General features: G+C 38.8%; 1 protein-coding gene across 1 annotated transcript in view; it reads right to left on the bottom strand.

Annotated features, from left to right (window-relative positions):
• The window catches only part of septin8a (septin 8a), a 30,562-nt gene continuing 5,623 nt past the window's right edge, over positions 1–24,939 (bottom strand). The window contains exons 2-10 of the mRNA XM_061055149.1: positions 20,710–20,824; positions 20,200–20,395; positions 16,128–16,314; positions 10,265–10,426; positions 8,906–9,002; positions 3,719–3,887; positions 3,436–3,568; positions 2,702–2,871; positions 1–1,099 (exon numbers count right to left, since the gene is read on the bottom strand). Of these exons, the coding sequence (XP_060911132.1) occupies positions 1,096–1,099; positions 2,702–2,871; positions 3,436–3,568; positions 3,719–3,887; positions 8,906–9,002; positions 10,265–10,426; positions 16,128–16,314; positions 20,200–20,395; positions 20,710–20,824 (1,233 nt within the window). The 3' untranslated portion in view covers positions 1–1,095. The remainder of the gene's footprint in view (positions 1,100–2,701; positions 2,872–3,435; positions 3,569–3,718; positions 3,888–8,905; positions 9,003–10,264; positions 10,427–16,127; positions 16,315–20,199; positions 20,396–20,709; positions 20,825–24,939) is intronic.

Genomic DNA, 24,939 nt, shown 5'->3' on the forward strand with positions numbered 1-24,939 from the left:
TGGGGCTTGTTGCATTTATTTCCAATGACAGACAGTAAACACAGCTGCTCTCTCTTCTCCATCTTTGAGTGTAAACTCTCCTACAGCGAGCTGAGGCTTGTATGATCTCCTGAATTCTCTGCTTGTTTGTACAATGGCTTCATGTTTCTGTGTGTGTCCACTTTCACAACATAACTTGTTGGTTTACAATATAGTAACATCACTGTACACCGTCATATTATGTGCTTCTTACAATAATATTTTATTCAAAAACTAGTACAAATTGCATAAAAAGCTGAGTAAGCTCCTGAAAATATTCACATACATTTATTGAGTTAATATGAAACAGCACCGAAATATTGCATACGTTTTTATTAAGACTTTAGAATACGATTTAGGATGTCAGTACCTAAAGTATAGGCAGTCATATATACGCTATACAGGTACTCGGTTTTATTACTTGACACTATGCTATTTAAATGTTTTATTTGGCTCATGTGATAAGGAATCTCTCTACTGTGAAATGTTCTCAATCTAACTACAAGAAGGTTAACAGTCACACAACACCTGGACAACAGATCAAACTGCTCAGGTTCCTTAAATCAGGAAAGGCTGGATTTAACAGTCTCTCTAATGAGTCCTTCGAATGTCAGTCCTTGAACCCTTAATGATTTCTAAATACAAGTTCAAATACCCAACACCCCAATACTTAAACTGTAGTACCCAGAAAATGTATTATCTTGTTTCTGTGTGAGTAATTGATGGAAAAACATCTATAAAGCACAACATAGTTAATTGCATATATATATATAAAAAAAAGTGTTCAAAAGTCATACATGGAATGAAAGATCCTGAATAAATGAGATGGCCACTCTTAGAATTTATTGTTTCCTCAAAATCTCTCACCATCTTTTCCCTCTTTTCTCCCCCTGTGACGTCATCATCCCCATCATCCTCCTCATTGTCTTTGGTCCATGTGCACAATGTCAAGATGGAATGTCAAAAACAAACAAACAAAAGTAGACAAATAAACAAAAATAAACTGATGTTTTCGTCGGTATGATGATGGAGGACATATCCATGGTTGTGTGTGGGGGGGTCTACAGCGCCCATAAATTAACTGAAAATGAAAAACAAATAAAATAAATTAAATGAATGATGAATGGTAGATTCAAACAAAACTTAAACTCTGAAGGTGACCTGTAAAGTAGTGTTAAAGCAAAGATGTGCTACAGTCAAAAGAATCAGCAGTGCTTGTGTTAGAGAGTAGAAAGCAGCATCACAACTACATTAAACACGATGTAGTTCATTTGTCAGCTGAGGGAGCTGGAGTTAGTTAAACAATGAGTTAGTTTGGCAGATGTATGGAATGAAAAGCAAACAAAGAAAATGGGGAATTGTCTTCACAGAGCCACAAAATGGAAGTCCAGTCTCCTTAGGCAGCACTGAGAGCAGAGTCTGATAGCAGCCACAAGGGGGAGCCACATGTCTTTCCATGCATTTCAAGCCTCACACTTGAGGACCACAGCTTGTACTTCTGTTCAGTTCATGTCATTGTGTAGCATTGACAATTGTGTGGAATAGATTTCAAATCTCCCAGACTTATGAGCTTCACATATTTAGTTCTGTTTTTAAATGATTTCAGAGGTCTGAAGTGTAACAATAGATTAAAGTCATACATTTACAAGTGGTATGCTTGTCTTTTCTAAATACTTTCAGAACAAATATTTCTAACTACCTTATCGATTCACCTATTGTATCAGATAAATACTGAGAAAAATAAATATGCTGGAAGAGTGGCAGGAATTTACAACCACTCAATGCAAGAGAGCTCCACGCAATAAAAGAGAGCTCCATTAAAAGCAAACTGGTATTTTAAAGTGGAAACAGATGCATGTCTGATTTTGGATGAAAATCATTGTTAACATATTCTGTAGTATGAGATTAGATGTTTCTTAGTTGGAACAAAGGGGTCTATGCTGAATCAAAAAACTGCACTAGGATTTTGTATTTTCAAAACTCTCCTTCATGCAGCGCTACATGTTATAAATGCAAGACAGTGCTGTGTCGAAGAGACACCAAAAGCGGACTGCGAGTGAATTAAGTGTAAAAACTTGGAAAATTATAAGCAGTGCTAAGAAAAATATATTTAAATATGTTTAAACATGAGAAGCTACATTGTAGTCACACCTGTGTGTCCCTAAGCACCATCATTAAAGCCTTAGAAGACATCAGTTTCACTTTGAATGAGTGTTATTCTGTATCACTTATTGATGAACTGAACTTCCCATTGTCCTGGTGGGTGCACCGACTTCTCTGTGAATATCCTGAATAATTAGAGCGTCGCAAAAGAAAAGAGTGAAAGGAGATGTTAAGGCTGGGCAGGACAAAAGGGATGCTAGTTGATGATGCCAGGCAGTGATAATAGCTGAAATGTTTGTTTGCTTAAGAAAGGTGGACAAGCACATTCGGTCCAAGGCTCACTGATGTGACACCTTGCTACAGGACTTAGCAGAACCGTTCTGCTTTAACATGTGCAACGGCGGTTAAGGTAAAAAGAGAAGGGATGAAAGAGGCAGAAGAAACTAGTATTCAAGAGGAGATCATCTCAGGATTTAAGGCACCCAATGAAACGACAACAGAATTAATAGAAAGAAAATATAATTTGTGCAATAGAAAGAAGAATGAGTAGAGTGGGTCTCAGAAAAGATGGATTGCTTACTTTTTCTTATCCTTGTCTTTCTTGAGGGGCTGAGATAGGGAGAGGGTCTCCGCTGCCACTTTCTTCCTGTTGAACGCGTTCAGCTCCTCCTCCAGGTCTCTCCGCTTTTCCTCCACCTTCCTCTTCTCCTCCTGGTGCATCCGCTTCAGCTGCTCGAACTTGTCGTGCAGCTGATAGGGGAGGAGAGGAGAAGTGGTGGCGGTGAACAGATGGGGGAGGACAAAAGGACAGGAGAGGAGAGACGAGAGAGTGAGATGCAAGAACAGGAACACGAATAAAAACGTCCAGCTTTTTCAGTGCAGGTTGACTGTCTACATTAGCTAGCGTTGCACTCCGTTGGCGCTTTAGCAGAGCTGAAGAGAGGCAGGCACTCAGGTGCACACATAGCTGTAACTGTTTAACCGCGAATCAGTATCAAAGTCAATTACATCGAAGTAACACTGAATGCTGCTAGGAGGAACAGAATCACCATGCAAGGTGTCATTTTACAGATTTAACTACAATCCCCTGACACATTATAAAACAAAAACACTTTTACTTCACCAGCTACATTTTTGGCTAATCTGTGTTATGGGATTACACTCATAACTGCATGCACCTGACAACAACAGCCTGTTTGTTGTAATCAAAAAGACATCAGGCTGCCATTGTGAAAATGTATACATCAATGGAAGAGGCTTCTAAAGTTTCAATATTGATAAATGGATAATATTTGACCTTGTACTGAGACTGACCTCTCTCTCCTTTTCTTTCAACTCTGCTTCCGTCTCTTTAACTTTGTTCACAAACATTTGCCGCATCTCTTCCTCTTTACGCTGCAGGTCTCCAAGGAATTCTTTCCTCTTTGCTTCGTATGTTTCTTGCAGACTAGCGGGAAGAAAAGACAGGACAGAGTGAAGAAAACGTCAGTGATGGGTGAGGTATCGCCTCCAAAACACCAGACACATTCTCTCCGTTGTCAACGATCGAGTATCTCTGTGGTTTTGACTCTTCTTAACACTCTCTCATCCCGCCTACCTGAATGGTTGGCTATCCGGATCTGTATCTTTAAAGCCCATCTCCTCCAGTTTACAGCGTCGGTACAGCTCATAGTGGCGGGCATGTGTTTGCTCCCTCAGATCCTCCATGTTGACCCGGATTAGCATTTCTCTCAGTTTGACAAAGTCGCAGTGACTCTCGTTCTCAACTGCAGAGGGGGAAAACACCAGGATTAGGTCAGTTTATCACTCCATCATTTCCAACACATTTAAAAAAAAAAAAAAATAATTATTGGAATTGAAAATTGGAATTCGATGTGTTAATGAGCTCTGGTAAGCAAAGCAAAGTGCAGTCATGTCTTGGATCTTTGTTTCTTGCTTTATTACATGCCTGGCTGTCATTTTTAATGCTTCTTATTTATTTTTAACACCCCATCTGTCACCTTGTCTCACTCCCTTCCTCTCTCAAAGCAGGAAATCATACCAAATCGTCAGGAATGTGAAGGAGTGAGCACATACTTCAGGGAAGAAATCCAATTCTTTCATAAATTTAATGCAAGCCAATCTATCACACTCTTCTAACTAACTACTGTTAAAAATTGGCAGAATGTTATGCTCAATTCTAATTGTTCAGTTGTTTTTTCAGGATCAACTTAAACAAGTTTCCCTTAGTTTGATGTCAAAACGACTAACAGTTAAATGAATTCATGGTGGGGAAAGGGCAGAAAGCATTTCCTGCCTAACAGACTGACAGCAGCAGAGGGGGAATGTGCCCTGGGCGTCATTTCCATTTTGATGAAGCCTTTTTACTCATAGGTCACCTCATCTGCTCCAACTAAAACAATTTCCGCTGTGCTGGAAATGAAAATAATGATTTTTTTTTTTAGTTTTTTAAGAGTCCAGAAGAAAGGTTAGCAAGTGGGCAGGGTGCGTGGACAATCTCTGGTCTTTTAGAATATGGTCTGGATGAAACAATTTGGTTAAAATATGAAAAGAGAAATCTTTGAGCAACAGTGAGCAAAGTTTAAGGGGCAAGAAACAACCACTTTTAAGAGGCAGATACCTCAAGCACAACCGGAGTCATGTTGAACAGCCAAAACTGTGTTGGAGTTGTGAGGGGATTGAGGGAGATGAAGAAAGAGATGGAAGAGCAATGAATAGTCATGATGTAGGCTTAAAGATACAATGGCAGTTATGAAGGTATAAGTATGTGTAGTACAAGCAGTAACAGCTTAGTATGATAATAGACTGATCCGTCTTGTAGTAACATTAGCAACTAAAATGGTAAGGAAATTGGGAGGACTGATGATGTTAAAGAAGTTAAAGTTGATAATTTATAATAATTATAATAGACATGAGACTGATTTTAAGAGTTGTAGAATAATAGATGCACGTGAGTTTTTCACTAAAACGTATATTTTTCTAGTATAAAAGTAGGAGCTTCCCAAGCAGTACTGACAGTGGTTGCTATAGTGACTAATGTTGACTGAAACGCCATGTAAAAGTTTTTTTAATTAAATCCAACACTTTTTAATATCTTCAAACGCTTTTATGAGGAAACTTAATTCCATGCGTTTTAAGACTTTTTGAGGCCTGCAGACACGCTGCAGTCAGAAGCTTTTCTGCTCTACTTTCTGCACTCTTCCTTTTCAAAATGAACTTTCCCTTCCAGACAGTAAGTTCTCTGCCATTTTCAAACCTCATAATACCTTTATAGTCTATGTGGAAAGTTGTTAAATTGCTTTAGATTGGATATGCCTGATCTTCTCTTTAAATATTGGCCCACTGAAATGCCAAATGTCTGCAAAGTATTAAAATCCTTGAGCACAGCTTCGCTCACCGTCTATCCAGTTTACAACGCGATACATCAGCTGGCTTACCTTAAAAAGCAACAATGCCACATTAAAACAGAGATGTGTTGTAAAAGAAATGATAACTTTCCCTTTTCAAGAATTTATCGTGATAAAAACTGTTGGCAAACCTCAGAGAGGTACACTGAAGAGTTTTTCTATGGTCCCAGAGCTGGTGTGTGATGTGGCCAAGGGCCCATGCAGAGTAAAGGCACACGGTCTTTCAGTGGTTGGAGCATCTGCCATGAACCCAAAGGTTAACAGTGGAAAAGCATGGCATGTATGTTGTATTTAGGATTTAAGAGGAAGTAAAGGCAGCAATAATGACACTGAAAGCCCAATTAGCATGCCATTTAGCTCCCCAGATGGAAAATGCAGGGATATGAGTCTGCAGTGCATGATTACATACCATATTTTAAAATTTAAAAAATGCAATGTTGAAGGGCCCAAACAATCCAGTTTCATAAAACTTCTCTTTGTTAGACGAGAATAAAAAGTAAGAAAATATAAGCACGAACTTGCCCTCGCCTACTTTAACACATTCTGGCCCAAAGCGATGTGGTGATGCAGCTGTCTAAATCTCTCACTGTTACTTTCTACTTACATTTGTTGGCTGACTGCACATCATTAGTGGGAATATTTGAGTTAAAAACAGGAATGAGCTGTTCTCTGGGGCTGCATCCAGACTACTGAAATTGCTTGTTCATTTGGCATCTAATAGCCTTTCTGTACGGGCCCCCTGCTGAGGGCTGAATGAGGGCCAATCCTCTGACTTACTGCAGCATTGAGCCTTGAAGATATCTGAGCACAGGGCTCTGCAGCATGAGAACAACATTAGACTACATGGCTGCAAATTTAACAGTGAATATCAAAAAGTAATACAATTTGGAGTGAAAATTGAAAATTCATTAACACATCATGTTGTACACGGTCCGGCCCCTAGTTCTTTTTATTGAACTTACAAACTGCCCATTTGTTCCTGGCCTTATGTGTTAGTGTGTCAAGGCTTTAGCATATTTTTAGTGACGCAGCATAATCAATATAACAGTTATGGTAGTTTTGCTGAGAAATCACACAAATTTACCCCCAAAAATATGCTTGATCACCATTTTGACCAACCGAAACATCATTTTAGGGCCAAAATTTTTTTTTCTGTTATTGTATGCCTATGGGAAATAGTTTGATGTACCTAGAAACCACTTTTTGTTGTTGTTGTTGTTGTGATTTTCCGTAACATTTGTTTACAATAATGGTTCATACTGATATTACAAATATGGTTTTAATTTTGTGCCATTTTTAACTACATTCAACCCTAACGAGAGGTCCTCTTTAGGCCAAAGATGTCTGGAGTTCAGAGATAACAGAGCAACAAGATCCTGAGGGAAGACAAACACACACACACACACACACTTGAACGCCCTGCAATTACTCTTTTGTCAGTAGACAGCCCTTCTTCTGTCTTCTCTGGAGTCTTTGGAAATTTCCCATGGCTCTTCAAGAGGTTACCATAACCCGTCTATATGACATCTGGCATCTAAAACGGTTTCCACTGACACAGGCCTTCTTTTCAGCCGGCCAAGTGGAGTCAAACACTGAGACTTCTGTCTTCCTCTGCCTGAGTGCTCAGATACTGTGACAAAGTGTGTTGAATAAATGGTGAGCCATCTGATTACAAGCAGAACTGGTTAAAGCAATGAGGCTTGCTTGTATTCCATTCTGCTTTTTGGTTTTAGATTGAGATTCCATGGTGGATTAGATAAGACAAAGATAAAAACAAAACCGAAGTAAATAAAAACTTACATTCACGATACAAAGGGGGGTTTAAGAAATGTGTATTGTCAGTTATTTATACACAAGATGTCAGTCTCCTCTAGATTTTACACTATTATCTTTGAATGCTCCACGAAAATAATCATAAAATGTAGATTCTAGTTCTTGATCTTTTGTTGCACCTACTAAATACAGCAATATAATAAGATAATAAGTGACATTCAGGTCCCATATGTTTCCACTTCATTTCTTGTTTGTTTAAACGAAGATAAAATAATTTGCTTTATAATCCTTTGCATCGTTTCCCCCCCTTTAATTGTATTCGTAATCTTCAAATGCAAGCATTTGCAGAGTTCCAGACCATCTAATATCTACCTGAAGTTACTTGCTGCTGAAAAATGACAGAGTAAAATGGTAATGGGTCACATCGAACACCTAATCGTCCGGTTGAGAGACGACCACTGAACCACAACTGCCCCTAAAATAATGACTATATCTTTATGAAGGAGTCAAATCACAAGGAAAGAGCTCACACTAAAGCTGAGAAAACTTTCTGCAGATTGCTCTTTTTTGTCTGTTACTGGAGTGAACCTCAGCTTCATGTAAACTGACAGAGTCAGTCCCCAGGAGACAGCAGGCTTTATATTTATCTACAACGTCCGCAGAGGGTTGGGTAATGAAACGGTCAGTGGATAATGGAGGGAGGAAAGGAAGAGAGGTTGAGGAAACAAGAGCAGTAAACCGAGGAAAGAAGGGCAAGAGAGAGAGAGGGAGGGGGGGGGGGGTATCTGAGAACTCCCATCTGAGCAGTAATGTTCTCACAGCCGACCTCTGCGTGACATTAAATTAAAATGTTGACTCTAATTGACAAGCACGGGGGAATAAGATGTGGAAAACGAAAAGTGATGTGACGCATGGCAACATATGCATGCAGATGCACAAGTGTGCCATAAACACAAACACAAAGGCAGAGAAAAAGTAACACAGAGAAAGATATCACCCTACACATCACAAGAACACACAGACACACACTGACAACTTCCCAAAACGATCCCTGGCCACTCACCCTTCATTTCACAGTGTCACTCTGCATGAAGTCACACTCACAGCTGTGGAGGTCACTTGGCATTAACAGGACGGGTATAAATAAATAGGCAAACTGTGGGATGCACTCGCCACTCCACCACAAGCTGCTGAATTTTCTTACAATGTGTACCCTTGTTGATGCTAAGTCAAGACTAACACTGGAATGAGATTAGCTAAATCTTTTCTTAGTATTACATTTATTATTGTAAAACAGGAAATTATTAAATAATTATTAAATGGAGTTTCATGGAGAACCCATTCTAATGGAACTGAACTCAAACTTTACATTTTTTTTATATACATAAGTTAATGTATCAGAGATGTGTTACAGATTCACAAGGATAACAGTGCAAATATCACAGTTTGACAAATCCCTCTGCCTTATTGCTAAAAATATTGATTTCGATTCATTCGAGAAAGGGGATCTAGACATTCACTGACCCCTTCATGAACTTACTGTTGTGTTTGCTAGAGACACACAAACACCCCGAGCCATTATCTTGCTTTTAAATGGTTCTCACCTTGCACAACACCCCAGGGGTACTGTCTGGCCCTCACGGTTTTGTTACCCACTTTGACCTCTTCAACGCTTCCAACCACAGCAAATGGAAGATGAGCCTGAACAAAAAGAGACATTAAAGTTTTTAAAGCCTTAAAAAGTCATAGACGTAAATGGAGCCTTTACCAGATAGGCACAATCACAGCTGCTTTGTTTTTTCCGGGTTACTCTTTCCTAATGAGTTTTTTTCCTAGACTCTTAATGAAAACACGGTAAAATTTCAGCCGACAACAAGAAGCACAACAAGGAGAGACAGTAAACTTGGGTTTTTCCAATAAATTCTGTTTTTTACTGTGGCTGGCGTCTGTCTTATCTTTCACAACCAGACCACACCAGAGAGTAGTGTAACCATGCTGAAATATGAGCAGCAACAAAGCTCTCTTTTATGTGTAACATGTGGTTCAGTCTGGTCTGAGAGGCCAATTTTGTTGAGGTGATTAAACACACATCTACCTTCTCATTGCTCTCAGAACTAATACGCCTTGTTAGGATCAACAGTGAGGCTTCATGGAGGGAAAACATGCCTGATACACAACCTCAAAAATTAGGCGGAGAGTTGGAACCAGCTGGCTGGTTGCAGCTCAGAGGAACAAGCTGGTGAGTGTGGGTGCTGATGTAACCGACTATGAATAGATGGGGATACTGAACAAGTACATGGGAGAATTTACTGTTTGCGCATTTGTACATGTGTGGGTGAGTGTTTTGAGTAAAGTGTGATTATACATCATCCCAATTATAACATCGCCACTAAAAATGGCTGAGTACTGTTAGGGAGATGTGTTCATGTTTGCTGCCTCAAAAAAAAGCACCAGAGTATGGGCAGCAGTATAAGAGCATGTGCTGCAATCTAGTGTATAAGTTATTTGTATTATAGAGATATTCAAGGTATGGGGAACTGGTGCAATCAAACAGGATCAGTGATAGTATGATAATGTTTAGAACTTCATGGAAAGTTTCAATAAAAAGCAGGCTCTAGCGCTTATCTGTGAACAGTAAATTGCAGATATTTTAAGTTTTTTAGTACAGTCTCAGATCTGTGGGTTTAAAAAGTGCCTCGATAAAAGAAACTACATTACTGTTCAGCACATCCTAAAAGTAATAAGCTAGTGTTAACATGTGCTGCCGTTGCCAGATGTGTAGCACATGCGGTGGTAAAGGCGTGGGGTTACATGTCAGTAGGAAAACAGATACCAGAAGTTCTGTGGGTCAACAGTTTAAAGAATAAGCCATCAGTGTGTGTTCACAATTCTATAATGAACACATAATGGTAAAAATATCGACTACAAGATTGTGATTATTGGAGTGTGACAACATGACTCACGTTCATGGAGGCGTTGATCTCACTGACGGCTTCATCATCTGTGGGGAACTGATAGATCTGGACGCCGTTGCTCACCAGCTCACTCATGATCTTTATTTTGAATTTATGGAGCTCACTCTTGGAGATTGTGTCAGCTTTGGCAATGATGGGAATTATGTTCACCTAAAGGAACCAATGAGAAAAAGAAACCGTTATGAAATGTCCAATATGTCCAGCATTTTTGAAAGCAGCTTTGTTATTCAGCATATATGATTGAATGTGTTATGTCATTGTTTTGTTTAAGCTGGTTTGACTTGCGTTCATAACTGATAAACACAAGCTCAATATGATTACAGAGAATCAGCCAAATGTCTTCACAGAATCGCAAATCAGATCAATTAAGGTCTATTTTTCAGAGGGTCAAAAACAAACATGGTGGATGAAGCTAAATAAAACATACTGAGGACCTAATTAAAAACATAAACCAAATAAAGACCTCACTGAACATGGCTGAGGAAGCACACCAGACCATGCACATGAAAACTGCTCAGTCAGAAGCCCTAAAGATACATTAAACAAACGGTGATTATGAAAACAAACAGGGCTCCATCTCCAATCAGCAGCAGATGTGAAGATATAAACACAGTGTTTCGGAATTCCTTGATACAGCAGCATTACTCAAATCACTAAGGATGAGGAGGGTGAATGAGGAGGATCCCCACAGATCCACTCATCAATTCCACAGTGAGCCTCAGAGGGAGAGCCAGAGCTTGTTAGAATTCAAGTTACAGGCTCATCATACTTTACTAGATCATTAATTTACAGCAGGGTAGCCAGTATTGTGTTTTAAACCTTATTTTACAAGCAGTGTTCACTAATGACTATCTAGTACTGACAACAGCCCTGCTGTGTGTTCCCTAGAGCAGCCAAGGGGGGCAGGAGACAAAGATATTTGTTCACTTCCCACAACCGAGTTTTCCCAGCTGGCCTACGAGTATTCCCACAGAGTTCTCGATGTGTGTTTAAAACAAGTAGGAAATCCAGATGGTGATCTTCGACCTCATCAAATTACTGCATTATGTAAGATTATCAAGGAGTAATGAAATTCTCATTTTCTGATATTTCTGTAACTTTTTATTTTAATACACAGGAAAAATACCTGTATATGAAATGATCAAGTCTTAGGTTGCCTAAGTCAACAATTTCTCGGAATACTTGTGATATTTATTCGCTTCAAACACTGGTGGTGATGGTTTCCTTGGAGAGTGTAAATGACGCTGCATCTTTAAGAAAATGTGCTGAGTTATGATGCTGAGCTTGCCATCAAGCAGTTCAGATTTGACTAATAACTCATGTAAGAACACAGACATGAAGCTCTCTTTAAAGGTTAAATAAACATCTCTGCCTTTAATACTGCATATTAAAGCTCCTGTGAGAACTTCATGTTGATTTTGGCAACACCTGTGTACAAAGCATGTTTATTTGTACATGTGTGGTTTTCCTGTTCAACCCTTTTTTGTTGATGTCTAAAGTGCTACATAGAATTATGGAAACTATTTATTCATATTTAGGCTGTTTCAACATATAGCTGTTAATCACCAGACATCTACCCCACAACAGCAGTGACATAGAAATGACTTCTATAGAACTCATCTATCTTTTCTCTAAGACTGGTTGACTTTTGTAGGTCATTTGACTTTTGTATTACAGTTAAACTATGAATGACTTTAAAGGTTATCAGGAAATATCAGGCCTCTGGTATTACATAAACTGCTCATGATTTCCTTCTATTTAAGACAAAATATCTCCATTTAAAACAGAAGACCCCTCCTTCAAAGCCTTATCTCTCTTCCTGCCTTCCTTTACCACAAACCATGCTCACTCTTGTGGGCCATAATCACTCCCACAGAGGGTGGGGTGATCCGTACCACATTAGGAAGAAAAACACCATTGTGTCGATTTGACTGGAAACTCTAAAGAACGAGGGAAAAGTTGTTTCTGGTGTGCTTCCCAGATTTTTTTTCTCTGGCAGGGTTGTGTGGGCAGGAAAGATAGATCTGCTCACTTATCCTTTCTTTTATCAAGATTTAAGTTGATAGTCACATGTAGTTCTTCTTCCCTTGACAGAAATCAAACCCTGGACCCTAATTGTTCTCCTGAAAATGCAGCACCTCTTGAAATCCTTCTCGTGACATTAAAATGTATACTTGATAACTTGAATAATCACCTGTATTATTCCTTTAGTACTGAAATGTTTGGGTGATTAGATTACTTGAAATTAGTCATAAACAAATCAGTTATGAGGCAAGATTTCTGCCTCTTAAAAAGGACATTTTTCTTGCCACTGTAACTTTTGCTAAAATGTGCTAAACTCATGATGGATTAACGCTGGGTCTTTGTAATATAGCAATGAGTAAGGTATTTTACCTGCTTTTTGAAAAGTGTCTGGAGATACCACTTGTTATGAATTGGCGCTACACAAATTAAGATTGATTGATTGATTGATTATGTTTTGATAGTTGGTTTAAACTTGAAGGTGTCTCTTTAAGGTGCATAGAACATTTATTTTTCTGTATTTTTGACATCTCACATACTGAACAGTGAATAGGTTCATTGAAAAATAACCACTCTGATGACTGAAAAAAATCTTAAGCTCCGAATTGAATACATAAAACTGCTAAATCCAAAGGTTTAAGAGTATCTGTGGAAGTGGAGTATCGGGCAAGTAAAACAAAACTGTGTCACACTGCCAACATGATCGCTGTCCTGCTTTTAAATCAAACAGTGGTCATATTTCACATGAAATTAGATTACTGGGACTGATCAACTGACAGTGGTGTTCATCATGGCCCCCCACTGAGGAGTCCACTGTGGCAAACAAAAGCTGTTGACAACTCTAAACAAAAGCACCACCATTGCTGTTACACTTCAACCATTTGGCAGTGCTGAACAGAAAAAGGCCTGGTAGTAACAGTCATTGAGAAAGAAAAAGAGTTGTGTTGATATGAATGGAAAGAGGGATTTTGTTTGACAAGCTGTTTTGCTTTCACTCATATTAGCGGTGACTGTAGCAGGTAAGCTGCTATACAATAGCACAACACGTTCGGCTCATGTTCACTGCATCACATCGGAAATATATTTAGCTCAGGCAGGTAGGCTTTCATGTCTTGCTTCAAAGCAGGGGGCAGAGAGAGTTGGCTGTGGGTGCTGTGGTGCTTTGGATGGCAGCAGGAAACAGTTGGCAATCCAGGCTGCCAGGATTCGATCACTCTGACGACGTGTAAAGACAGTAGTGCAGAGGCTCAGGGGTTAGCGCTGTCACCTCACAGCCTGAAGAGTGCTGAGTTTGTATCTTGGCCTATTGTGTGTGAACTTCTCTCTGCCGTTTATTGGGTTTCTTCTCAGATCAGACCTGTATTCTGGTTCTAACATAGAAATCAACAATCAGAAGATTTCCTTTGGCTGATGGAAGTTTTCCCCTAATTTGCTATGGCTCTCGAGAGTTTTGCCTTGAAAATACAGTTAGTTGTAGCAGTAAGGCTAAAGCTGGTTGTATAATCAATAGATGACTAAATAAAAAAAAGTCTTCAAGGAATTATTTAAATTATCTACCAAAGAATTGATATTTTTGTGTACATTCACTCTCTCTGCGGTAAGTAAAAGGTCCTCTTTGGTCCCTTAACTTCTGTTTTGGTGTCTGTACTGCAAGAGCTAAGCTAAGAGCGGTACTAGGAGGTGTTTGCCTTTGAAGCTTCCTGCAAAAAAATGTATGCCATACTATTCCAGGGTGATTGTATCAGTTTAACCCAAGTTACAACGTGCAAACAAATTATTTTTGGCCTGTATTGGGAATGAAAGAGGTGGAATTCTCCCTATAACCAGTCAGTGTAGCGTCAAAGTGATGGTTATCCCATTTAAAATAAAACAGTTGCATTTCTTTAACACTTAAGTTTTTCAATGATTTAAAAAATTAAACAAGCATTTTACGTTCAATAAAGCAACACAACATTAGGATCACAAAACTGGGTGAAAACTTACAATGATCAAGGAATTGTTTGTAATCCAACTTCTAACTGGTCTTTGAGACTAAGAGATGACTGAAAGGTCCAGTCTTTGTTCTGAATAGTATCAGGAGTCATTTGGCAGAGATGTCCAACAGTGCGTCAATTGTTGGCAGGGGTTAGTCAGCATGTTTTGGTCACAAGTTGACCATCTGCTCTGTTCTAGATTCTGTTCTGGATGATCAAACACAAGCAGGGCTAAATCTGCCCCTTGTCATCTTTACAGCAGTGCTGTTTATCAAATACAATTTTTACCTGCTATACAGAAAGGCATACTCAAATATCTATAAATTATAATTGATATATGTATAAATACAAGCAGTTCACAACACAATAAATGTTTTGATGGCTTCTTAGCTGAAGGGCTTCTAAGATGTCAGTATAATCCTTCTCTTTCTTTAGTCAAACAAGTGCATATGGAGTTGAAGACACAAAATGATTTAGGTTTACATTCTGAATGCCTCTTTCTCTGTCGGTTTCTTTCTTCTGGGCTTTGTAAACATGTGCTCTGAAATGTTTTGGGGATCTGAAACTCCACACTTTCCACATGTTGAAACTTAAGAGTTTAAATCCTAAAACCACTGAAGTGTTCAGCTGTGTTTATGGCCTGAGACAGTTTTATAAATATTTGATCAAAACATCAACAGGTTGAATTTATCAAGCAGAAAGACTTCTCTACCGCTATATGATACATTATATTCATGGCAAATACACTTAATATGAAGTACGTTTACCTATTGGGATTACAGAGGAAATGTGTTGGTAGTAGGAGTCACAATAGCCATCGCGGTAAAGCATGCAAAGATTGGTAGAAAAACACAAGCCCTGATGTACTAATACAATTTTAAATATACGATACATCCCCAACTTAAACCTTCAAATGATCTTACTTACTTACTCTGAATTCGTCCTTCCCCACTCAAACTACCTCACCTTTTTCCCACTTCAACTGCTGTTATGATGAGATGTTTTTTCCACTTTTCTTCGGATTGAGGTCAAGCCAATGATTTTGTTTCAGTTTGTCCGCACTCACCGGATGTATGACAAAACATGGCTCCACTGACCAATAAACCATGTAGTAATACTCGCAACAGAGCAATGACAAAAGCCACAAATCAATGTGGCACTGAGTGAGACTATTGACCTGTGTATGGCTGACCTGTAATAATGTTAACTGCAAATATGTCAAACTGCAACTCAGAATTATAAAGATGATGACGATGGTCTCAATATTATTGATGATGATGATGATGATGATGATGGTAATGACGACGGTTTTGTTGATAAAGGCGACTTTTAAGATGGTTACTATACTGATTAGAGCTCTCAAGAACTGCTGTCAATGTTGTGCTTTGCCTCTGTGCAATGTCTGTCAGCACCTGTGTGTCCAGTCAGACTCAAAGCTGATCGCTTGCACTTACTGACATTGTTTCCTTTTTCTAGATCCTTGCTTGGGTTGTGCTTACTCTCTGATGGATAAAAGCGTCTGCTAAGTGAATTGTAGAATAAAGAGTCATGATTTCTTCATTGATTTCCATGATCTTATATAAAACCCTCACAAAGACCTACTTATTTCCTTGTAATGTAAAACATCATAAACTGTCAAGATCAATACAGAAAATTGAACAAACAACTTAACAATTAAAAGATTTTCAGTTGCAAAAAAGGATATCACACTTTGGCTTCTAGATGCCAAAAAGCACTGTCTGTGGACACATGCCCTAAAAGGGCGGTCATATTTCAGCAAGGGTTGTGTGCTTTTAGCCAAAGGGGAAGAAGACAACAGCATGTTTATGTATGTGTGTTTGTGAGTTGTTTGTCACCTTAGAGTCCAGCTTTTTCATCGTGACGAGGTCTAGGGACTTCAGAGAGTGCCCTGTCGGGGAGATAAAGTAAAGACAGATGTGGATCCTCGTGTCGTGGTAATTGAAGAGAGATCTCTTGATCTTCAGCTCTTCTTGAAGATAATTCTCAAACTGAGTGTCGATGTAGTCCACAATTGGCTTGTAGCTGTGGAGGATGCCAAAGAGAAAGGATAAGTATTCATGACTGAGGGTTGAAGCTTAAATGTCTGACTTATTTGTCTTGCACTGGTGATAAAAGAAAATATGGAGTTGTCACTTGGGAAATGAACTGGGACAGTTGTGTTTTCAGTTACTGTGTGATCTCAGCTTAGAGCTGTACAGCGTAGTGCTGCATGCATTTTGAGTTCTGCTTTTGGCAGTCTTGTTGAAACAAATCACAGAGACTGCAAAATATTCTGTCCTCTGTTGAAATGAATGAATGGTCTTACTAGACTTCAGTGTCAGCAGTAAATATAAAAACAGGAAATGGAAACAGCAGTGTTTTGAAGTATTGGCTGATAACCACATCTCATGTGTAGCTAAACAAAAAGGACCAGAAACATATGTCAAAGACTGCACATGCCCTCCATTACTAGACAAGTCTTACTCCATCATGAACCAACAATAGAAATAAATCAGTACATCTTTTAAAGCATATTTGATTATTTATTTAAGAAATTAAACTGTTTGAAGATAATTAATTAATTTCTCAATAAGCCTGTCTGGAGAAGTTAATATGACAATGCAGCTTTAACTCAATTAGTTCAGTTCGTTTGGAGTGATGAGAAAGACACCATTAGATTCAGCTACATGTATAACATACTGCATCATGGCTGCCTAAGATGTAAGTCACAGAATGAGGTTGGTGTCACCTTCTGCTTTTACTTCACCTCTGGCTATATCCAACCAAATTGACAAATGCCTTGTAAAACTACATTATATACAATTTTAAGTAATGTCATAGTCAAAACTGATGAACTAATATTACAAGCCATCAGAGGCACTAAATGCTTCCAAGCCACTGAAGTGTAACCCAGATTAAAGAGAGTACACGACAAGAACCCGTTCAGTACAAGAATATGCTCAATACATTAAGAAGTGCAACATGCTCTGAGCCACCTACACAGTGCAAACCCAAAATGCACAGGTTGAGAGCTACAAGATGACAAATCTTATGTTTTTTTTTAACTGCATTTATGGTTAATGGAGTCAATGAAGCAGTAAATTCCTCAGTGCATGCAATTACAACCAATGAAATCGAGTTATTCTGCTTGCAAGCTGCAGTGCCTGCATGTAGCAGGATGCTATGAAAGCACAGCCTTTGCATTGCTCCCCCTGAATTCTCTTTGCCTTGCCTCAAATAAATATGTCTGAAAATCCAAGTGTTCCCTCCCTCTCTTAAAACATGTCCCTGTTGATCAAATGCTCAGAATACTCACAAGTTGAGATTACATTCTCAAGTGTGTGTCTTCATAAATGTCATGTTACTACTCAGTGAGAGAGAGAGAGAGCAGTGTAAAAAATATTTTCTATATCCTCAGCTAGCTCCATGTTTACAGTCATTTGTCTTCTCCATTCACATCTATCTTCCATCTTGCCCTGTGGAATGCACAAACTCTGACCTTTGGAGGCTCTCAGTGAGCGTTTACAGTCTGCTGCAGGGTCTGTCCTTCAGTATGTTGGTTTATACAGTCTGCAGGGAAAGCTGCTACCAAAGGGCGTGAGAGTGCTGCACACTGGCTTGGCCACAACAACATCACTTCATTCCTCAGCTGAATTAAAAAATTAAATAAACGTTTTCAATGCCGTCTCATCTCCTGTCTCAATCCTAGGGCCGGGGCGATATGCTACAGTCTCGATTTGACAGACTTGATCTGATAGTATTGATTATTGCGATTTTCTATTCCGTTTTCTCCCAAAACAAAAGTTGAACCATATAACAGGAGAGAGAGAGAAGAATATCTGAATATATAAATTATATTTCCTAAAACAATGCACATCACGTCAGACAGTCTTTGTCTTTTGGGCTTAGATTTTTCAGTAGTAGGGCCAAGAGCGGCTGAACAAACCCTGAACAAAGACTCTGAACGCTCTAACAAAGACGCTGGGTGGAGTGGTTGCCTCCCAAGTACCCGCATGCTGCTGATTTTGCTCTCTCTTCATTGGGAACAGCTCTTTAATTAAAAATTGACTTATTTAGCTTGTGAGCTAACCGCAACAAAAACTAGCGGTCTAAGATTAATCAATGATCACCTCCCCGGCTCTCTGCTACAAGCGGTTTCACTGACCTGGAACAAATACCCATGGTTTACTGGATCCAAATGCCACAATCTAGTTTTGGGGATGACAGCTGAGGTTTTATTTTCCTTATAAAACGGAATGTTCATTAGATGAGCTGATAGGCTAGATATCCTACTTGCTCACAGAGATGGTTGTATGAAACTGAATACATACAGACACGACAACAACTCGCCGCAGGTAATCTTTTAACAGTTGGGATGAAAAGCAGCTGTTTTCCCTATTAATAGATTTTTATTTATTTATTAACCATTTCATTCAGAGAGACTGATGGGGGATGAGACTGAGTTATAGCTTTATTAATAGCCTGAAAGACTCAGGGCTTTAGAGAAAACAATGCCTGCTTTTTTTCTCTTTCTGCATGCTCTTGGCACACATTAGTCGTTTTTCTGTAAACGTGTATGACATCACTATTATCGATCCCAGGGGGATTTTTTACACCGTCTAATCAAAAATCCAAATACTTAAGTGAATCTTTTTTTTTTTCCCCATCACTACTTATTTCCATCCTACAGAGGAAAGAAAACGGTGCAGAAACCTTGACTGATATTCCTTTGTGCCTGTTTCTTTCATTTGTATTACTAGGCAACATTGACCTAATTTTAGCAAAACTATGCAGTTGACAACTTGCAAATAGAAAAGAGGTTTTGGATGAGGATTGACAGGAAAATATGTTGTTACATCAGTCAGGATTCAAATGGAAAAAAATAATTTCCATTTCATCGTAAATCAGCGATGGTTTGACTAAATGGACTCTTTTAATGATGATTAGTAGAACATTTGGTATAATATAATGTGTAGTTGAACCTTTGTTCTTTGCTTATTTACTTAAACTTGAAGAGATAATGGATTTCCTTTCTGCACTACAGTGATCTGATTTGGATTTTATATTCAAACCTGTTTACAGCTATTAAAATGCAACACATACTTGCTGAATAAATGGGTGGCTTTTTAGATAATTATACAAGTTATTAAAGCACTGAAGATGACTTTTAAGTAATTTTAGCTTGAAACATTTCTCCTGAACTTCTCACATGGCTCCATATCAATTACTGTTACTGTAAATGCAGAATGGTCTAACAATTGGTGTGGCTGACAATTTTTTGTGTCCCATTAATCATTTTAAGACATACAAGATGTATATTGTCATTCAAGACCAAATATGGTAAATACTAGCCTGTACCAGTGTTTCCCACACAGACGATACCTGGGCAACCAGCCCTACATTTCTTAAGTACATTTCCTGACATTTTTGAGAAACAGTGAGAGAGAGGAGAGACACACGCTAGAGAGAGAAAAAGAGGGAGTGGGAAGTCAGCTGACGCACGTCCCTCCCATAAATGCGACGATAAGGGTGCTATGTCTGATTTAAAACTGCACCTTCTCATTCTACATGCTCTAATACTTTTCTGCACCTGCAGTGATCGTTGTGATGTGCATCATAAGTGTCATCATCAATAGGCCAAACGCTGATCCCCTGGTGTTACATACAACATATCAAGAGAAACATTTCAAAACACTGGTAATGCATTTTAGCGTCCTCACATACTGCTGGTGAACATTGTCAAAAAAACAGAGTTAAAAAGGTACAAAAGCAATGTAAGACAAGCCGCTGTGCGTACAAAAGGAATGAGGAAGGAGAGAAGCAGGCATGTGTGTGTGTGTGTGTGTGGTTTTAGCTTCCTGGATTTCATAAAGCCCTTCACTTTTCATGCAAAAGAATGCAGATCATCCCAGATTTCCTCCTCCTCACCTAAATTCCTTGTTTATTTGGTCTCCGAAGCCAACAGTATCAACAATCGTCAATTTCAGGTGAACGTTGCTTTCCTGCAGGTCGTATGTTCGCGGCCTCAGATACACGCTGTTCTGATAATGGCTTGCCTCTTCGTTTTCGAACATGGTATTGAAGAGCGTGTTCATTAACGTTGATTTTCCAATACCCGTCTCCCCTGTGGATTATAGCAAGAAGAGAGAAAATGGAGGCAGAGTGAGTTAATTCACTCAAACACCAGGGAGTAATTAATTCACTATCAGACAGGACATTTTTATTGCAGCAACACAAGTGGGAGGTCTGTGCCTTGATTTCATGTCAGGAAAATAACAGAATGTTGGTGATTTGTCGTAGTGAAACATGTTGTTTGGAGGTAAACAAATCAAGACTATGGTTAAAAAATAGTGAAGAGAAATCAGTTCAGGCATGGCAATTCCATGAGGTGCTAATTGTATTCAGTTACTTTCATACATGCTGTGGCTTGTTACTCACCTACACACAGAATATTGAAGCAAAATCCCTGAGTCACGGATTTACTGACCAGTTGGTCAGGGAGGCTGTCAAATCCCACATGGCCTCCCAAATTCAGGTTACGCTTCTCTTCATTCTGAGGGATAGAAAAAAAAAAAAGCATTTAAAGCCTGGTGTCATGTAAGGAAAACACACGTGGGGAAAGTATTAGTCACAGGTAGAAAGAGCTGGAGCCTTCACATTCCTACGCAAATCAATGTCAAACACCCTCCATGCATTCTGCAGATGTCAAACACATTCTCTGACAATTAAAATTGAGGTAATCAGGGCCTGCAGTGAGGACGAGCTGCAAGGAAAATCCTTCACAAATATGAAGAACTAAAGACCTCCACACAAAGAAATTACCCATATTTTTAAAGCCACCAGAAAATATCCAATCAAAGCAATATTCTAGTATCCCAGTCCACAATTGGGGAAAAAAGTCACTAATGAAGAATGTTGAGCAGATTGATGGCTGTATCATAAGTATTTATAACTTTCCCTTTCTATTACTTCAGTATAAATGGCTCACCCAAACACTAGGAAACATGTTACAAAACCATCTTATTTTAGGCACTTGAATCATGTTTTTCAGTACAAGGAAACTGAGTGTGACTAGCTGCAGCACCCAAATCTGTAAACAAAACCACAACTAATCTCTTATCACCATCGATACGGTCAATTATTGTAGAGACGGTCCACAACCACTGTATAATCAATCTGCATTAAGGATAGAGCATCCTAAAAAAACAAATATTACTGATATCCAAAAAAAGAGATAGGCAGACAAAACTATTATGAGCTTTTTCAACTTTGAACTCTCTTATCTGACACATCTCATCTGGAGGAGAGACCATTGGTGAGAAGAGGATACAGAGCATGTGAAAGCTGAAGAGGAAGGGAACAGACAACACGTTGAGATGAATGAGGCCACCCGAGCTCGTCTGGCTCAGCTACGAAGGACTGCATATTTGAGGGCTGATGTCACCGAGCACAGGCAGCCCGAAAGCAGAGCAGGGCTCAGCTGAATGCTACACTGAACTCAGGGGTGGAGGCAGGCTCTGTATGCAGCTATAAACATATAACTATAACTGAAATACACAATAAACAATGAGCTATATGTGTTTGCGTAAGAAAAAAAAAAGTATAGCTTAAAAGGCAGGAAATAGTACAGTATATGACATGAGCTGAGCTCTGCAGTATTGAGCTGAACTGCAGCACACGGTGAGTTAATTGCATTAAATAAACATGCATGTAAAAAAAAAAAAAAAGAATCAATACAAGCTATAAAAATGTTTCTATTGTCATGATGTCATGTTGTGAAACAAGGAGGTGAGGAAGTGGGTTTCAAGGTAAATCAGTTAGAAGTGCAGTGGAGCTTTAACTGCTACTTTCAAAAGGAAATTAACTTCAGATTGTTTTGATTATGGATTATTCGTTTCAGTCATTTTTCAAGCAAATAATGTCAACATTTGCTGGTTCCACTTTCTCTCATATAAGGTATTATTGCTTTTATAATTATCATTAACTTCTGATTGTAAAATAAAAGTCTTTGAACTGATTCTTTTTTGTTTGGAATTTATTTGGAGGTCTCTCTTTGGGCTTTCGCAAAATGTAGACATTTTTCACATTTAATTGAGAATTATCGATCATTAGTTGCTGCCTTATATAACTTTAACTGCCCATATTCACCTTTGGTTTTCTTCTTATAAAATATAAAAGAACTACTAGCGTTACTCCTACATTAAATGATATGTTTACAAATCTTTTTTAATTCACCTAGAAGCTAAAATAAAGGATTAAATGTTGCACACTTTTCGAATGTGTGTCTAAGAGGGCTTCTCTTCCAATTTTTGATGTTTTTTGTTCCTTTTGAGACTCAATTAGAAGCCACTTTAAACAAAAGCCTATGTTAATGTTTGTACTGCTCTGTACTGTAGCAGGTTAACAAAGATGAGGAAGAGGAAAAGGCAGTGGCCATTTCTTGTTGGTGTAATCACTTTACACTGAGAGCTTGTCGGACGCATTAAAGCTTCCCAGTGGTATTCAGTTTGAATGAAGCTTGTGTAGATATTTGGAGAGATCACAGGAAAGGGGGAGGGTTTGAGCTGGTATCGTGCCTTGAAGGGAAACCGGTGCAATGACTGTCTGGATTCCAGATTTGTGTTTTAAATAGAAGAAGCAGAGAAAGTTTTATTAGCCTATATTTGGCCAGGGAAGAATAAATAATGGCCTGCATGTATTTTCCATCAACTCCCTGTGTTGTACCTACACGTGGCAGCTTTCTTACTGCACACAATTGGTGATTAGGCGTCTTGCTAAAAGGCGCCTTGCCAACATTTTTTTGAGCTAGTGTGGATTTTTTTGTGTGTGCGTTACAATCACAGGTCTGGAAACTCTATGTGCCTCATTCATATTTGAGCCTTCAGAGAAACACAGAACATTTTAGGAGCAAGCTTTTCTCAGTCATACGTTCTGTTTTTCTACCTTGTAAACATTGGTTCTGTGGATATCGTTCCAAACTCACAAAACCACACTGGTGAAACTCTCGGATTCAGATAGATGAGAAAGGTCCTGACTCAAGCGTTAATTCTAGGTTGACCTCCTACACTGAACCAGACCAAGCTGACAGCAGCACATCATCTTTGTGTGAATGATGAGTCTGTGACTGAGGCTGACCAAAAGCACATGCAGACCTTACCAGCAGTGTTATCTTTAAGGATCACACACAATAGTACTGCAGACGTGGACACAAACTTGCCAAGCTATGTGGCTTAACTAATGTGTGGTGACTGGTGAGTGTGTAATGGACTCAGTGGACAACAAGTCCTTTAGTAAAGGAAAAGCAGCAAAAAGAATATGGTTTAAAAAAAAAACATACATCAAAAAACATTTTGCACTTAAATCTTACTTACATGAGTCTTTTATCAGTATGTTTGGAAAGAAATAGCATGGAATTTGAACAATACAATGGATTCTTATACTAAATATAGACCTGGATAATAGACACCTAAAAATGTATCAATTTAAATTCACTCGTTTATAAATTGTCGCTTAAAACAATGAAAACGCGAGATCTGAATTCGAATACTGAAACTAGATTTCAGGAAATACTTGGAACAAGTTGATGTCTGTTTAAATATTGGTTGCAATTTTGTGGCTGGATGCTTCATATTGGAAATGGTCTTCTGCACTTTAAATGTCAAACAATGGAGTTACTTTTTTGTGCAACGTTGACTTTGAAATGTAGTACAGCAGAAGGAATGAGCTTGCATGTGTTAATAAAGAAATATGGGAGCTATAGCTTATCTGTCATGTGAAACCATTTTATGTGAATTATTTTTTGTCTACTTGGGAGACAAAGAGCGTTCCATCATGTGATACTGAGGAGATAACAGTTAACATCAAAAATTACATTAAATTCTCAAAATAAACTTGACCTACACACTTGCAACAAATGACAACAGAATGAAAACACCCATCAGCTAACAATGTTAAGCCAGCAGCAGAGACCTGTTAGGGACACTTTGAGACATCCGTCTGTCCAACTATGGTCCAGCCATCCAAGCAGAAAAGAGAAGAGCATAAAGTATGACAGGAATGACAAGCGTCTGGTTAACTATCTCAGGGTGAGGAAACAACATGGTTCCCAGGCCACCGTATCACCATGCCAACAGGAAATGGCTGCACACAGGGGCCCCGGTGGCTTAAAGTGATATGAGGCACAACACGTATAAGCTAGTTTGTTATGGGCTAACAATGCAATGCGTTCATTCGTCGTAATCATATTGTCAAATACAATTTATCGTAAAGCCCTGCAAGAGATATGTTTGTAACTCCAAATAGACATAACTAAATTGCCTTCATGATATGTGTCACAACCACTGATGCAGCCTCCAACTGTTCACCAAGTTGAGAAGCTAGACAAATCAAACATGATACTTTTGCCTCACTAACTCTATGGCATCATGCAACTCCATCTAACCTCCCATCTAGCGCAGTCTTCTTAAAGAAACAAACAATGCCTTCTAAACATTAAAAGTAAGTCAAGGCAGCTCACAAGGCACGTGGACATCAGTCCTGATGAAAAACTTTCCAAAAGGTGAAATAAGTCTGTGACATACAGATCTAACCTGACATAAACTTAGTTGGGACAAAATCAAGATCAGTTTTAAGCCCCCAATTCTCTTCAGAAACACTTTCAGTGAACAG

The sequence above is a fragment of the Labrus mixtus genome, chromosome 14 (assembly GCF_963584025.1).
Source record: "Labrus mixtus chromosome 14, fLabMix1.1, whole genome shotgun sequence".
NCBI lineage: Eukaryota > Metazoa > Chordata > Actinopteri > Labriformes > Labridae > Labrus > Labrus mixtus.